Here is an 18,507-nt window from a genome sequence, read left to right as displayed (position 1 = left end):
CTTTGGATTTGGTTATAAGTCTCCTTTTATAAGTAGCTCATAACTGGTTACTAAGCGATTGGTTATAAGTCAAGACATTTTGAGCTGGGATAGGGTTCAAAAGTATAAGTTTATTCCATGCTACCTATACACGAGCCTCTGATCTACTAATGATCCAGGCAAATTGTGTCAAATAAGCCTCAATGGATTTTTATGGGGTTTAGGTCTCTGAGGGGGGCATGGACTTCAAACTGAAGATGTATTTGACCCACCTTTGACCTCACCCTGATCATCTCTGCAATGATTACCTGTAATTCATAATTAAAAATTCAGAATAATGATGTATTCTGTTTAATAAATCTATTATTTTTAAACTAAAATTCTTTAAGTTTTTGACAAAATGGAAGGTGATGATGAAAAAGAAATGGAAAAACATAGTTTAAAAACAATTTAACAAAACCATTCTGAAGTAAAAGGTAATTTATAATATATTATCGCAAGAATGCTGAGTGCAATTTCATTTGCTTTTTTGTTCTGGAGAAAATTAAATTCTGTTCCAACATTATAAGTTGCATTAACTTTTCATTTAAAATAAAATCAATTACTTATCCAATTCCATCCCCAAGTACTTAAATTTTAAATAACAAATTGTCAGGTTTACAGCTTGAATAATTTGTAATAAAAATGTCATCAACTATCAGTTGATTAACATGTTCTCAGCTCTGAGTAGAGAATTTCAGTTAAGGACAATAGATGGGCGTTTTGAATTGTCTATCCGTTATACTCTATTATAACTTATTACATCCTATATTATATAATGGGATATACCCTATTTAAGTGTAAATAGGGTATTTATTTATTACAACTACCCTACATGCCCTATTTAAGTACATACCCTATTTATACATTTATGAATATCCTATCTGTATAACCTATTTAAGTGTAACTCCATGAAATGCTAATTGTATCCCCGTTTATATATTCTCTTGCTATTTATTTTGGTTGCTTGCATCTTACCTTTCAGGATAGCAATCCATAACAACCAAGAAAAAATAGAAATTAAAATATAAAGACAAAATTCACTCTGAGTTTGACTGCAGGGACAATGCTGTGGAAAGTTTTGTTTTACTTCCTGGTTTCCCATCATATCCCAATCATATTATATGAGTGATCTCTGCTCACTTTTTGCGCTTAGAAAGACAAATGCAGCATGAAATAAGATGATTAGCAGCTAAACTAGTTTTAACTGTCAGTCTGGCACATTTCAAATATTTTAAAGTCTTTTTTTCTTGAAAGGAATAATAAATTAGAAGCAACACAATACTTTCCTATATAAAGTGCAAAATTGTTTCTTGAAATCTATAATTAACCTTAACCTTTTCCTTGAACATATTCATTCATAAAATTTTGGCAGAGCAAAATGTGTCTTGCAATATCTCATATATATATATATATACATACATACATACATACATACATACACACACACACACACACTCTCTCTCTCTCTTTTTATTCTTTAAATAATTAAACAGAAAAAATAATGGGAACATATATCACTAATGCTCTCACAGAGTTACTATCTGGTATCACCCAGCTCCTCCCAGTCCAAGTTATCTGGAATGTTTGTTTTTTTGTTTGTTTAACAAATATATATGGCTGCCCAACTCAAACATAGGTGACTTCAGGCGGCTTGCAGCATTAAAAATCACAGCATAAATACAGACCCATAAAAAAAACCCACCCATCCCCTTCATGGCAGCACCACCATGTTCTTGATAATGTGCTTAGAGTTTTGCCTTACTGGAAAATTTACCAATATTTTTTTACAGCAGTTATGGGTTTTCCTCTGGGTTTCCAAATACATAGGTTTAAAGATCCATGTGAAGGATATTTCATTACTCCAAAAACCAACTTTAAAGAAATAAAAAGAGGAGTAAGAGAAATCAAGAATATGCTGCGAGTTAATTAATCAAATAAAAGTTTAACAAACCTTTCGAGTACTCTGACCCTTTGTATTCATATTTGTATTCCATAGTAGAAGCAAAAGAGCATTAGTGATATATGTTGCCATTATATTTTCTGTTAATTATTTAAAAGAATGCTTACTGTTATTGCTCTTTGATCCTATTTGGTACCCTATTTGGTAATCTGAAGCTGCAGTCCCTCAGCTATGAGCCAGAGGTGGGTTTCAGCAGGTTCTGACCAGTTCTGGAAAACTGGTAGCGGAAATTTTGAGTAGTTTGGAGAACCGGTAGTAAAAATTCTGGCTGGCCCCGCCCCCATCTATTCTCTGCCTCCCAAGTCCCAGCTGATTGGGAAGAAATGGGATTTTGCAGTAACTTTCCCCTGCCACGCTCACCAAGCCACACCCACCAAGCCATGCCACGCCCACCAAACCACAACCACAGAACCCACCACTGCTATGAGCCTATTGCATCGTGTATGATTTTGCTATGTGGATTTGGAAGATTCTCTAATAGTCAACATGGCACATTTAAAAAGGAAACAATTGTTTAGTAGAGCTAAAGTAATTTAAAATGGTGGTGTTCTGAGAGTTAAAGTAGGCACCACATGGTTAACTTAGTGCCCCTTTCAACTCACTAATATAGAAATTACTCTATATATACTCTTAACACTGAGCTAACAGGTGATTATTTATATTTTTTGTATTTCAGTCCTGAGAAATATTAGCTCCCAATGCATCTGAAACAGGCATAGGGATCATTTTCTTATAGTACTTAGCATGGTACAATCTATTCAGCCAAATCTGCACCCTGAATTCTAACGTAGGTTGCCTAATTTTGTATGAATTTAGCCAGCTCTACCTTCTTCAGCAAGCCATGGTTTAGTGCAGGGGTCTGCAAACTTGGCTCTTTTAAGACTTGTGGACTTCAACTCCCTGGGAGTTGGGAGTTGAAGTCCACAAGTCTTAAAAGAGCCAAGTTTGCAGACCCCTGGTTTAGTGCAATCTGTGAATCTTTCATGCATGTGGATCACTATCACAGAATTCTGCATAAATATGTGTTTAGCCTAAATACATGCAATGAATATTTATGTACCGGTGTATAAATCTGGAGTATGGCATTTATATCTTTCCAGAACTTCTGATCTACAATTTCTGTCACCATTAATACAAATGACAGCACTACAACCTTTGGAAAATTTCAAATTATTCTTGACACAAACGGATCAAATGTTTTAACATGAAATAAATATATATATGTATATATACACACACACACACCAGACAAGTAGACTTATCATTCAAAAAGCAGGATTTTAGAATACATTATTTTATTAATGAAAAATAAACATGGAATGTATTTAATAGTACAAATATTTATGAACATGAAAGAGTTAGAGTTGAACAATAGAAAAGAAACTTCTTTTATCTTTTTAATTATTAACATTAATTCAGAAATACATCTTACAACCTTCAGAATTATGATTTTCACCTGCTTTCTGGCATGAAATATGTAATACAGATGCTCCTCTTCCTGATTTTTCAACAGCTAAACTGAGCTATATTTGCAAATAAAACTGTCTTTGCTTACAGCAGAGGCAGCAATTCTCAGTGGAACGGCTACAGGGGAATTTTTTTTTTTTTTGCACAATAGCTTCAATGAATGGGCTAAGGATGAGCACAAAGGCACTTTTTTTCTTCTTGTACAGAATAAAATGCAGGCAAAAGTCTTGATTAATTCTGCAAAAAGATTTAGATCTAAAGGGTAATTTTGCTCATATCAAATAAGGTCTAGATGATATTTTCATAAACTTCAAATTTATACTGAATTCCATTCTCTTCCTGGATATCAACAGGGATACCTGTATAACTTGAGAGACAAATAATAATTTAGTGGATAAATACTTTTTAAATTGAAAGTAACATGAAATGTTATTTTTTACTCATACTGTATTGTTAAACCAAATAAATTTGTTCAAGTTTTACTTCAGTGGAGATAAACCAATGAAACGTTTTATATTGCTGGTATAAATACATGGAATTGCTACAAGATATTTTTGTCTATATAATACTTACTTAGGTAGAAGTCTGTATTTTTTAAGATCAATTTCTGGAAAAAATGTATCACTTTCAAAGTCATGCATAATTCTTGTCACAAACAGTTGGTGATAGATTGGCTTCTCCATTGCTTCCTTTGAAAATAGCAAGACATAGTGAATGAGTTTTAGTTATTTAGCAACATGAAAAATATTTGTTCCCTGAACATTAACATCATTTTGGTAAGCAGTTTTAATAATATTTTTAGTTTAAAGAAAAATAAATTTTGGACTTAAATATCCAAAGAATGAAAAGGTTGAAAATGTGTTCCTAAAAACACCAGAATAAACTTGCCCATCCCAACATTGGTTATGTAGTTGTATCTGGAAGTCACAATTGGACTGAAAAAACACCCGTGTTTATTACCAGCTCACTAGTAAAAAGATTTCCTCCATATTTTGCATTATATAGCTGGGTCTTCAGAACATATCAGAGTTCACTAAAGTGTAGTTGGATAGTTTGTAGTTCAGAATGGACATAAAAAGGATAAATGTTAAAACAGAAATTTGATAAAATAGACAAAAAATATTATTGCTATTATTGTATTAATGTTATTGTGATGAATGTTATTGTAAACATTTTGATTACAATTGCCTAAAAACAACTGTACCCAGACAACACAGTTTGATGGAATTTTTATATATTATTCAAATAAAGTAAATAAAACATGAAAAAAAAAAAGAATGGACATTTAGGCCATTCTAATCATTGATAAAACAATGATTAAAGGAACCATGAGTTAGCATGGGCAGGATGTACTTTAATATAAAGTAGAAAATGTTTTCGTGACCCGATAATATATTATTGCATACTGATACCCTATCAATAGTTTATTTTGTAGGAGGGTTTCTTGGTGCTCTCTGACCTTGGTTGTTTCCTTGCAGATGTTTTATAACCAAACTAGGTAACATCATCAGTGCTAGAAAATAACCAAGCTCAGAGAGTGCAAAGGAAACCTCATATCAACCCTGAGCTACAAATATTCTCCTTTATTGTGATATAAGTAAATCATTTTGAAACAATGTGTATCTTGATCAGTGATTTTTTTTAGTTTCTAGATGAAAAGGGAAACATTTCTTATAAAATAGTATAAAAATTAGCAGATGAGCAGATAAGAACAGTCTTATCTGTTAAGCTCACTTGCCTGTTTTTCTTCCACTGAACACTTAATCTGAAGAAAATGAACTTAATGCATTATTAACTAGAGCTTTGACAAATGCCAGTTCATGCAGACCTAATCCAATATTTTAAGCATAAACACTTATAGGGAACATGATTGTTCTAATTATAAATGTCTTCAGGTGAAAAAGAAGAAAAAACAGCAGGGAGTAAATTATTTTGTCACAAAATACAAATCAGTCATGTGCTTGAGATTTATTATATTAATTACATGAAAATATGGAGGAAAAGATCTAAAGCCATACTAAACAGAAAGAGAAAAGTATGTTTTTTGAAGACTTAAAAAACATTGCTTTTTAGACGAAGACTAAGTAAAGTATTTTGTTAGCACAGGTAACAAAAGACCTTCATTTCTCATTATTCACTAACTGATAAATTAAATATCACATCTCTTGTTCTCCTTACAAATGAGTAACATTTTGCACAATGCATTAATCAAAATGAGTCAGGTGATGTTCTCTCTTGGAGTATAAAATAAACTTGACTAATTATTTGCCACCGACAGCTGTTCATGAGTTTCTGCTCAGAAAAATCTGTTCAGCAGTTTTGAACCAGGTCATTTAAACTATTAGCTTTTTGCCTTTCTGCATATAAAATTTGTAAAGGCTGCATAAAAAGTATATGGATATTTTCACAAGCTCACTGAAATAGGTGGTGCAGTAATAAGTACAATCTATATATTTTCAAGTCATACTAAATGAAAGATCTAAATGATAATCCACATTGAAACTGTATGTCCATATTGTGTTTCCCTGAAAATAAGACCCTGTCTTATATTTTTTTGAACCCTGAAATAAGCGCTTGGCCTTATTGCCATGCGCTCAAAAGCCTGATTGGGCTTATTATCAGGGGCTGTTTTATTTTGGGGAAAACAGGGTATACATTTTCAACCCTAATAATATACAGCTAGAGATTATAATTAAATAAATATAACTTGGCTGAAAATTTCTGTTTCAAGCTAATCTGGCAATGGTTTTCCTAAACATTTTCTGCAGTTTAATTAAATGAAAATTTTCAAAAGCAAGAAGAAAATTGGATTACATCAAATAAATATATTCATATCCATTACCAACAAATAATGAATATCCATGACTAATTCATTTTTAATATTTCCCATTCATGACATAGATCAGGCATGTCCAACCCAAGGCTCACAGGCCAAATGCAACCCTGGACATCTAGTAATGTGCACGCACAAGATAGTAAACTTTTAACATAATGTGATTTTAGTCATAGTTATATTATATATTTTATATGTGGCCCAAAACAATTTCTCTTTACTCAATGCAGCCAAGCAAGCCAAAAGATTGGGCATTTATTTATTTATTTATTTATTAATCAAACTTATATACCGCACCATCTCCCGTAGGACTCAGGGCGGTTCACAGGCATATTAAAACAATATAATAAATAAACATTAAGACCCAGTTAAAACTAAATATTATCATGGCCTGATCACTAAAACAATAGAAATCAATAAAAACCCCATTAAAATATGCTAAAACATTTTATCTTAGGCTAGTCCCGCACGCTGAAATAATAGAGTCTTCAGTTCACGTCTGAAGGTCCGGAGGTCGGGTAGTTGTCGTAATCCTGGAGGAAGCTCGTTCCACAGGGCTGGTGCCGCCACAGAGAAGGCCCTCCCCCTGGGGGCCGCCAACCTACATTGTTTGGTCGACGGCACCCTGAGGAGGCCCACTCTGTGGGAGCGCACAGGTCGTTGGGAGGCAATCGGCAGAAGGCGGTCTCGAAGGTATCCCGGTCCTAAGCCATGGAGCGCTTTAAAGGTGGTAACCAAGACCTTGAATTGCACCCGAAAGACTACCGGTAGCCAGTGTAGGCCGCGCAGGATAGGTGTTATATGGGAGCAACGCGGTGCTCCCTCTATCACCCGCGGCCGCATTCTGACTAACTGAGCCTCCGGTGCTCTTCAAGGGGAGCCCCATGTAGAGAGCATTGCAATAGTCCAGGCGGGAAGTGACGAGGGCATGAGTGACTGTGCGTAAGGCGTCCCGGTCAAGGAAGGGGCGCAACTGGCGAATCAGGTGGACCTGATAAAATGCTCCCCTGGCGACGGCTGTCAAATGATTCTCTAAGGACAGCCGATCGTCCAGGAGGACGCCTAAGGTGCGCACTCCCTCCCTGGGGGTCAGTACTTCCTCCCCCACAGTCAGCGATGGTGTAAGCTGACTGTACCGGGACGCCGGTACCCACAGCCACTCTGTCTTGGAAGGGTTGAGTTGGAGCCTGTTCCTCCCCATCCAGACCCGCACGGCCTCAAGACACCGGCCCATCACCTCAACGGCTTCATTGGGGTGGCTCGGGGTGGAAATGTACAGCTGCGTATCATCAGCGTACAGATGATAATCCATCCCGAAACCACGGATAACCTCACCCAGCAGCTTCATGTAGATGTTGAACAGGAGAGGCGAGAGAACAGACCCCTGAGGCACCCCACAAGTGAGGCGCCTCGGGGCTGATCTCTGCCCCCCTGCTAACACCGTCTGCGAGCGGTCAGAGAGATAGGAGGAGAACCACCAATAAACGGTGCCTCCCACCCCCAATCCCTCCAACCGTCGCAGCAGGATACCATGGTCGATGGTATCAAAAGCCGCTGAGAGATCTAAAAGAACCAGGACAGAGGAACAACCCCTGTCCCGGGCTCTCCAGAGGTCATCCACCAACGCGACCAAAGCCGTCTCGGTGCTGTAACCGGGCCTGAAACCGGACTGGAACGGGTCCAGATAGACAGATTCCTCCAGGTGCTGAGGAAGCTGATATGCCACCACACTCTCAACAACCTTCGCTAAAAAGCGAAGGTTGGAGACTGGACGATAGTTCGCTAAAATAGCCGGGTCCAGGGAGGGCTTCTTAAGGAGGGGCCTCACCACCGCCTCTTTCAAAGCGGCAGGGAAAACACCGTCCAACAAAGAAGCGTTGGTAACTTCCTGGAGCCAGCCTCGTGTAACCTCCCGGGTGGCCAGCACCATCCAGGAGGGGCACGGGTCCAATAAACATGTAGTGGAATTCAACCTACCCAACAACCTGTCCATGTCCTCAGGAGTCACAGGATCGAACTCAGCCCAGATAACATTCTCAAGACTCGTCTCCGCCATCCCACCTGAATCTATCCAATCAGTGTCCAAGCCGTCCCGAATCTGAGCGATTTTATCAGACAGATACTGCACAAAATCCTCAGCACGTCCCTGTAAGGGGTCCTCCCGAGCCTCCTGCCTGAGCAGGGAGCGGGTCACCCTAAACAGGGTGGCTGGGCGATTATCTGCCGATGCGATGAGTGCGGAGAAATAGTTATGTTTCGCCACCCTGATCGCCACTAGGTAGGTCTGAATATATGACCTCACTAGTGTTCGGTCTGGTTCGGAGCGGCTGGACCTCCAGGCGCTCTCTAGGCTTCTTTTCCGGCGCTTCATCTCTCTCAGCTCCTCGTTATACCAAGGAGCTGGTCGAGTTCGTCGCCGGGTCAGAAGCCGCAAAGGCACGACGCGGTCTAAGGCGCCAGCGGCCGCCTCATCCCAGGCGGCCGCCAGCTCCTCAGCCGAGCCATGGGCTAACTCCCTCGGGAATGGCATACTTTACAGAGGCTATTTTTTCAGAAAGCCTATGGTAGTCTTCATTTAACAATAGTAATGGGGCCTGGAATTTCCATCACAGTCACAAAACATGATGTCACGTGATTGCATCCCTTAGTGACAGCAATCCTGGAAGTCCCTGTTGCTTTCTTAAGAAAAGATGACAGGTCATTAAGCAAGGATCTCATATGCATGGGATTTGAAATTTTCTGCTGGCTTCCAATAAGCAAAGTCAAAGGGAAAGTTAGCAAAAAGTCACATATTCAAATCACAATAAATATTTCCTTAGGTGGATTGTAAGTTGGCCATCGGACAATATTATCTGCTGGCGTTTGAAAACAATTTGAAACACACTTTAGGCAAAATTTGGAACTGGAGGCTGAATGGGAAAAACGTTATGAGATAACCAAGGTAACAACTAGTAAGATCACTTGGGATTCTTTTGAGCCTATGAATCTTGAAGAAATTAACAGGGTCCTCTAAGGAATGAAATCATCTACAAATTAATCACTGTGCTTTTGGATGACATGTGCAGCCAGAGAAGGCATGATAGCATTGACACTGAATGTGTAAATTTAAAATTGGTTTTGGTCACATAATGATTTACTTAATGGTTGCATTGCTTAGTGACCAAAATTCCAGTCCCATTTGTGGTCATAAGTTGAAAACTACCTTTATCTTAAAAATAGCTTTATTTTTTAAATATAATTTTAAATTTCTTTGGTGTTTAGTTATTTATTATTTATTATTACTTATCTCAAAAGTGCTTTTTTCAAAAGAAAACGGGACTTCATTTTTTCCTTGCTTCCCATCCAAGAAGCTTTCTCAGCTGAAGCAGCTTCTTGGATGAGAAGTGAAACGTCTTCAAGGAAAAAACAAAGTTCAGTTGTCTTTTGAAAAAGCACTTTTCGGACAACCATGACCTGGATTACTGAGAATCTCCATAGACATTTATTGTTATTTATTTGTTAAATTTATTTGCTGCCTATTGCACTACCCTAGGCGGCTTACGACAATTAAAAAGGAAAAAAGGAAAAGAAGTAAAAAAAAAAAAGAACAATAAAATAAACTGTGAAAAATAACATGAGAATAAATCAATATGGTAACAAAAAGATGGACGGGTGGAGAGTAGAAAGCAGGAAGGGGGAGGGGGGAGTCTGCCATCAATCCATCAGCCACCTCCAGCATGGAATTCCCCCGTCTGGTCTCCAACCAGGAGAATCAGATCTTCAGGCTCTTATGGAAGGATAGGAGAATGGGGACAGATCTTAGACAGTAAGATGTTCCAAAGGGCTTTAGTTTAGATATTTGGAAACATTTTATTGATTTCTGTGAAACTTTTACGTATGTAAGAAAAATATATTTACAAGATACATGTAATCAGTTTGAAAGAAAGATCAAAAATATTAAATTATAAACAATATTCTGAGAATGCTAAATTAGTTATGAACAAAATATTTAGATTTAATAGAAGTTATCATATAACAATATTTTGTTACCAATTATGATTTTATTTGTTATATTAAGGATATAATATTCCAAACTAATAAAGGATTTGCAATAACTAGATTGCCATGGCCCAAAATGAAAAAAGCAAAAACAAAAAGAGTGGGCTCTTGACATCATTATATTTGATGACTTTCTTGCACTTCATATAATTCAGGTAAATAACAGAATCAGTAAATAGAATTAGAACATTTATAAAATGGAACCATTTATTACAGGAATATTTTAATCAAATTGTAACATTGGATCAGTTGCAGTTTAAATTGTATTAATTTATCTTACTGGCCTTTATGTCCTTTACAATTCAATAATGATTATTTGATTTTTTTTTGTATCACCATTATGAATTTTATCCAAGCTGATTTAACTTTATTAAGTTGAAAAGGAAGATAAGGAAAAAAAAATTCACATATTCTGTGAAACCTGAGAACTGTTATAAGACAACTAATGAGTCCCAAAAAGTTAATCTCTGATTATTAGATTATTAGAACATAAAGATGTTCTGTGTTTAAATCATACCTTATATATTGAGCTTCCTCCAACTATCCAAACCTTGTCTACCTTTCTTTTCATCTCTGGTGTTTCAAGATGATCTAGGGCTTCTTCCAGACTTTTAGCCAAGTAATTGGCTCCTTCAGGAACGTCCCTTAAAGGATAAACACATGATACCAATTAAAATCCAAGGACATTGGAGGCATAGATGTAGCATAAAATAGTAGTTGGACTTACTTTGAAGTATTTTTCTGGTTACCAAAAGATAAACCTAACAGAAAAAGTCTATGGAGATTCATCCAGGTCATGGTTATCCCAAAGGTGCTTTTTGAAGAGGCAGTTAATAATAATAATAATAAAAGAGTTGGAAGGGACCTTGGAGGCCTTCTAGTCCAACCCCCTGCCCAGGCAGGAAACCCTACACCATCTCAGACAGATGGTTATCCGACATCTTCTTAAAAATTTCCAGTGTTGGGGCATTTACAACTTCTGCAGGCAATTGGACTTTGTTTTTTTTTTGAAGACATTTCACTTCTCATCCAAGAAGCTTCTTCAACTCCAACTGGATAGTGTGGAATGGATTTATAATCCTTGCAGACAGTTGGCATTTGTCTTCTTTTAGAGTGTCGCTGAGGCCAATTGGAGCTTTATTTGTTTCTTCAGGATCATCTGAGTAGTGCAAATTGGTGTGGAGCCTTCTTGGAACTGTTAAAAAGACTGTGTTGTAGAAAGGAGATAGATGTCATATCCCTCCCCCTCTGTTGAGAGGGCTGTTCAGTTTTGACATAGATGGCCTCTTTGACCCCTCTTTCAAACGAGCGGTCCTCTGTCCAAAATGTGGACTTTGCTGTCTCCAAAAGAGTAGCCTTTGTCTTTTAAATGCAGATGGAATGCTGCATCTTGTCCTGATGGGTTTATTTTCCTATGTTGTGCCATGTGTTTTTGAGGTGGTTGTTTTGTTTGCCAATGTACAGATTTCACTGCATTGTGCAGCATGTACAATGTCTCACTGCATTGTACAGCGTATACCACATTGCTCAGTTTGTGTCTGGATGTTTTATCCTTTGGTGTATCCAGTCAGAGCTGAAGAAGCTTCTTGGATGACAAGTGAAATATCTTTAAAGAAAAACAAGGAAGTCCAGTTGCCTCTTGGAAAAGCACCTTTGGGACTAACAGGAAAAGATTAAGGGCAAGGCTCAAGACTTTATTATGTTCCATGGAGGAAACCTTTCCTTTCAGATGTGTGCATTGACTTCAGCTGAATATAGTTCAATATTTTACTAAAGAGATGTTATATTCCAGATGTTAAGGGCAACTGAAGAGGAAGGTATATCATGTGCTTTGTTTGGGTATCAGCTTTCCCTCTCCCCTTTCCCCCACAAAACTGCTTAAAAGAAAGAGTTCTGCCATGGTTCCTAATTTCTAAGGTATGGTCCCTGAATTTGGAGTGTTATGATTGGGTTAGACTGAGACTCATGTTGTTGTCACCATTTTATATGGTGAAAACAGCAGAGCCATGAGGCTGGAAATCTCCTTTATTGGCCTTTGAAATATGAGGGATGGCCAGGAAGCAAATCCACTCTTTTACGTTGCAGGCTGTGAGGGAAAAGACAAGGCTGGTTCCAGGCAACAGTATGTGGGGAGAATTTCTAGGCCCTAATGCAATGGTCTATTTTTTTACAGGACTGCTCCAAGAGAGATACCGTAGAGACAGAGGCAGGGACTGTAGCTAATCACAGGTCCATAGGGCTTGGGAAGCATATCATTGTTGGGACACTCACTGCTATTACAAAAGGCAAAAAGCAGCATGATAAAGCACTGCCTGTGGTCCTTTGGAACAAAGCAACCAGCCAAGACCTTGCTATTGTGCTACCTAACAAGAGAGAGACAAAGGGAGGAGTTTCAACTCCCTGTTTTGATCCGTTTCAGTGTATAACAAACATCCACTCAGAGAAAAGAAACAGCAGATGCCTCAGAAGCAATGGCAGCTGCTTCATGCAAGTTTGTTGTATTGCCTCAGACAGCATTTAACCAAGGCCCTTATGAGGCAATTGAGCCTCATCAAGTATCCAGCTGGATCTGATGGCTTGTTTTCTCACTGTACAGACTATCTACTGCCTTCTTCACTATATTTAAAATTACATGTGGTGCTGGCTACCAGCTAGGTTGGCCTCAAAAAAGGGTTGGAGCAATTCATGGAAGTTATGGGAATCAACAGCTATTAGCCTTGACAGTAGCAAGATTGCCTCTGAAGGCTATCTTGGGACAATAGAGGGCTTCCTTGTACAGTTGGTTAGCACTGTGAGAACAGATTGCTTGACTAGATGGGCCAGTAGGAGATCCAGTAGGACATTTCTTATGTTCTTAAATAAAAGGTATTCGAATCAGCCACATACAAATTAAGAACAGCAAATGAAAGTGTTGCCTATTTTTTAAAAAATAGTGGAACTGTAATACGGTACAAATTATCTTGACATATGAGTAGAAATATTAAAAGCAGCTTTTAGAAATAATTGATTATTGAATGCACAATCTGTTCTTGGGACAGAAGAATTGGCTATCTCTTATTTTTACTTCCAACATCACAAATTTTGTGTAATTTTATATATTTATTCTCATTTATAGAACCACTCATCTCACACACATAAACTAGATAGCTTACAATAAAAGAGAAAATGCATCCAATAAAAAATAAAATACATACTAGCAAGCATCAAAAAAATAACTTTTAATAAAGTTTGCTTCGTAGAAGGTGCTTTTTTTTTTTTTGCTTCTAAGATGGTCTTCATGTATCTGTAAGTGCATCTGATTCATGTAAATTTGCTCTCCCAATCAAACCAGCAGAGGGCATACCCACTTTCTAGAATACTCTACTCCAGAGTTCACCAACCTTTCCAGCTTTGTGGACTAGTGGGCGTGGCAGAGAGGATGTACGTGCATGCTTGCCTGCCGTTTCCACAACCCAGTTGCAAACAGTTCACGGCCACTTGTGGCCTGTAGCCCAGAGGTTGGAGATCCCTGCTCTACTCTACCCATTCCTGCCTAAGTGACTAAGTTTTTTCCCCCCAAATTTAAGTTAGTTAAAATACTGCTCATCCATGAAAGTCAGGCTGTATTCAATTTTAATGCAATAAAGTTAAAATATTAAAGCTTTAAGACAAGAGATAAAGTAAACAAGTCACTTTAATCCTTCAAAATGCTTGGAAATATAATATAATAATATAACAACAGAGTTGGAAGGGACCTCGGAGGCCTTCTAATCCAACCCCCTGCCCATATACATTAAATATAATAAACCCCTAAAATTGATAGCAACATCAATGTTAATTAAACTTGAATTCCAAATTTATTTATTTATTTAAAATTAGGCTGAAATTTTTTTTAGGTCTAATATGTTGTTTTTGTGCCTTTGGCATGCAATATATGAATTTATGTCAATCACATATCTGCTTTAGGAACCCAACTTGAATTAATGCACTTCAGCAATAGCTTTAGAAGTTATACTGACGAGGGTAGGCACTTTGATTGGAATAGCAAGTAACTTAGTCATAGCAACCCTGCTGATATATTAGTGTGGGGTTTCCCCAGATTATACAAACTGTTAGTAAAATTCAAAGAATAATACATATATTATTTTGAGGGCTAAAAACGAATCCTAATGAAATCTATATGCATTATTAATGCACTAAAATTAACATACATTTATTGGGGATACTAACTAAAAAACCAAAGTTCTTTGCAATCTGTTCATGAAATCAAAGATATGTGAAAGTAGAATATCCATGAATATCTCACATTAAAATGAAAATAAATTATTGCTGCTAAATAATTCTGTGACAGAATGGATGGATGTATTTCTGAACTGAACTGATTTCTGAACTGAACTAATAATTAATCAAATATAATTATTTAAGTTGGTGTGCTACTATGTTAACATGACTCTCAACAATCAGTTTATTCATTATAGCTGATTGTAAGGAAATCAGCTACAATGATATTTGGAAAAAATCAACATTGATACTTACTTCAGTTCTTTACTAAGTACTATATTAATTCTGTTTTTTAAAGGACGATGTTTCTCAGGGATGGAGAACCAAGTCTTCCTACCCATTATGACCACATTTTGCTTTCCTGTAAAATGCAAATATATTTAATATGATTATGTAGTGACGCCTAGTGGTTATAGTGTGGTATATTTAGTCAACCTTTTCAAGCAATATTATTACACTTTTCAAAACTTTGAAGAAAAACCCTTGATATCAGTGGCTCACTGAAAGAAGGTCAGCTAGAGAAGAAAATAAAATTTGGATGGCCTCTGATGAAAGGTGATTCCCATTTTTTTTAAAAAAAGATCTCTGTTATGCATTTCTTCTGTGATTCCTGACACACAGCACAAAACATTAGGGGATTTGGATTGCAAAAGTTCTTTATGAAATAGCCATCTTTATATTTTATTTCCTGGCTAATTGTTGTATTTTCCATTTCTATTGGAAAATGATTTCCAGTCATTTTATGATTCATAAATGTTATGATTTATAAAAAAACATAAAATGATTTTTATGATTTTGTGATTATGATCTAATTACAATTATGATACTGTGGTGTTCTTTGTCTGGTGTGGGGATTATTTCCTAATGGTTCTATTGGTTTTTATTGCTGCCACAAAATCCTTTCCTGATTTGAAAATTATTTTGTTGTAAAATGGTGGAAGAAACATCGTTTCCTAAACTTCTTTCTATTCTGATGCAACCTTTCTCTTCTGTTACTTCCTTCTCTCCAGAATATAAATTGGAGCAAATCTCTGCATAACTGATAGTTCTAATATCCTATTATCACATGGACTGATGAATATATTCTTACATTAATAAGGATAGAAATGAACACAAAGTGCACTTAGTCGTGCAGCCACTAGTTGAAAGAATTACATAAGAGCTAGGTGTTTCTCTCTAGGTCCAAGATGTCAAACTCGATTGCATCACTGTATCGTGATACACTGCAATGTTTTTTGCCTTTGCGGATCCAGGGTGGGCGTGGCCTGCACATGATGCATCTGGCCTGCAGATTGTCAGTTTGACAGGCCTGCTCTAGCTCATTTTAAATAAATTATTCTACTAAACATTTGGAATTATGCTAACATAGTTTGAAGGATTGTGGAAAGGAACTACTAACATGAAAATATAAAACATTAAGATTGCAAATTATACTACTACATAAAATAAATATGGCATTGTTATCTTGGCTTATTAAGACTTTGCTGTTGATTTCAGCTGAATCAAGAATATACTTCCACAACATATAAAAATATTATTTTCATTCAGCAGCCTGTGGGCTTCTGATATGATCAATAATGTGTTTGGATCCTCAAAGCAGATTTGAGAATTTGATTCAGTTTCTTTCTAAAACCAGGGTGTGTGGAACTATTATCACTTGTGAACTTCAATTCCCAGAATTCCCGAGCCAGTTGAAGTCCACAAGTCATAAAGATGCCATAGTTCCCAACAACTGTTCTAAACAATGACAGCCGTCACCCAATCCAGGGAAAATTAGCCACTATTACCTTCTTCTTTAGTTGTCATTGTCATTTTCTGAAAATGCTTATACTCATTCCTGTATAAAAACAAAAACACATTTTGTGATTATGTAACTTTCATGAGCATTCTCTATCATTACTCGCAAGATCTGGACACTTACCTGAATCATGTGTCATGATTTAATCAAGCAAGTGTGCGTCCACATGTACACACAAACACACACACCCCAGTCCCATAAAACATTTTCCTAATTCCAGGATGCCTGTCTAGATAATAGAAAAAGTCCATGAAATTTTAAGATCTAAACTCCCTTGATGCTCTTTGTTTCTGCTCTTATGTCAAGGTAAGATAAAGGTAAAGGTTCCCCTCGCACGTATGTGCTAGTTGTTCCCAACTCTAGGGGGCGGTGCTCATCTTCGTTTCAAAGCTGAAGAGCCAGCACTATCCAAAGAAGTCTCTGTGGTCATGTGGCCAGCATGACTAAACCCCAAAGGCACACAGAAAGCTGTTACCTTTCCACTAAAGGTGGTCCCTATTTTCCTACTTGCATTTTTTACGTGCTTTCGAACTGCTAGGTTGGCAGAAGCTGGGACAAGTAACGGGAGCTCACCCCATTACGCAGCACTCGGGATTCAAACCGCTGAACTGCCAACCTTTCAATCAACAAGCTCACTGTCTTATCCACTGAGCCACCATGTCCCGCATATGTCAAGGTATCAAACCACAAAGCAATAGTAATGCAGTTAATTCACACAGACCAATTTTAATTTTTACAACTGTCTCTACATTGCAATTCCCTTATTTACAATGTTCAGTTCTACTCCTTCAGACAGTACAGGTAGTCCTTGACTTTCAACAGTTCATTTAGTGACCACTCAAAGTTACTCAAAGCACTGAAAAAAGTGACTTACAACCATTAGTCACGTGGTTTACATTCGGATGCTTTTGACAACTGACTTTTGCATTTATGACGGTTGCAGTGTCCCGGAATCATATGATATCCTTTTGCGACCTTCTGACAAGCGAAGTCAATGGGGAAGCCGGATTCACTTAATGTGCAATTTAACAATTTAAAAACTGCAGTTTAATAAATGTGGTGAGAAAAGTCGTAAAATGGGGCAAATACTTACATTTCTCACTTAAAAACATAAATTTTGGGCTCAATTGTGGTCCTAAATTGACGACTATTTGTACATCCCGAGGGAGAACACAGAACACACACACACACCCACACCCGAAACGTGCCCTTTATTCCAGTTAACGCAACCTGTAAATTTGCTGTCCCAAAGGTCAGTGAAACTTTATTTAACTCTGGGCGATTTCTGCCTGAGGGTGGGTGGGGAGATATTTTATCTCTTGCTTCAAGCTTTTGCCCAGTATTGGAGTTCGAGCTTTGAAAACTAAGAGGATTTCAAGCACTTTCTAATTATTTGGCTAGCGGCAAAATAATGCCGTTCGTTAAAAACCGCTTTAGATGAAAAGTACTACCCAGCTTAGCGGTAGTACTGGTTAAGGACTGGCAGAGGGAAAATGAATTCAATAATACGCTACTGTTAAGAGTTCACTAAAGAAAAAACTTGAGCTAAAAAATATCTGCTAGCCTCTGGGTTAAAAAAAAAAAAAGCCTGGTCGTATTAACTACAACTCCCAAGCTACGCCACACCCATTCAGAGAAATAATTCAATGCAACTTCCAATGCAAGGCAAGCAAAGCACGCTGGGAGTTGTGGTTTTTTTCTCTTCGCGGTAAAGCGCGGGATGAACGAAAAGAAGCCGGACTGTACCTGAGCGGAGGCCACGGAAGCTTCCCGCCTTTTCCAATGCCCATGTTGTTGCACACAGCAACGATCGAGTACAGAGACGATACCATCGTTCTTTTTTCGCCGCAGCAACTCGGCGAGCCCCTTTCCTCGCTAGACCCCTGAGCAACGGAACCTGCGGAGCATGCGCAGAGAGACGCGCCTCCCGCGCGGAGGGAAGGGCGGGCGGTCTTGGCAGCCATGATGGTGGGGTCGGTTTCGCTGACCGGAGAAGTCGGAGCGCTTCGGTGACCTAACGACGCCCGCGCTTCATCCGTTGCGGGAAGGAAGAGCCCGGGAAGCCTCCGGCAGACGGGCCTTCCTAGAGCTCCCCCGGCGACCTGCGCGGCTCGTCTCAAGCGGCTCATC

At 37.9% G+C, this 18,507-nt stretch overlaps 1 protein-coding gene across 1 annotated transcript; it reads right to left on the bottom strand.

The window, feature by feature from the left end:
- Positions 1–3,253: 3,253 nt before the first annotated feature.
- DHFR (dihydrofolate reductase) lies at positions 3,254–18,506 on the bottom strand. Its single transcript, XM_058168955.1, has 6 exons — positions 18,124–18,506; positions 16,367–16,416; positions 14,835–14,940; positions 10,837–10,963; positions 4,022–4,137; positions 3,254–3,815 (listed from the first exon to the last, which is right to left on the bottom strand). The coding sequence occupies exons 1-6, from the start codon at positions 18,504–18,506 to the stop codon at positions 3,737–3,739; spliced, it is 861 nt and encodes a 286-aa protein (XP_058024938.1). The 3' UTR covers positions 3,254–3,736.
- Position 18,507: the final 1 nt, after the last annotated feature.

Source organism: Ahaetulla prasina, chromosome 2 (genome assembly GCF_028640845.1).
Source record: "Ahaetulla prasina isolate Xishuangbanna chromosome 2, ASM2864084v1, whole genome shotgun sequence".
Taxonomy (NCBI): domain Eukaryota; kingdom Metazoa; phylum Chordata; class Lepidosauria; order Squamata; family Colubridae; genus Ahaetulla; species Ahaetulla prasina.
This window is presented reverse-complemented; position numbering and strand designations above follow the sequence as displayed.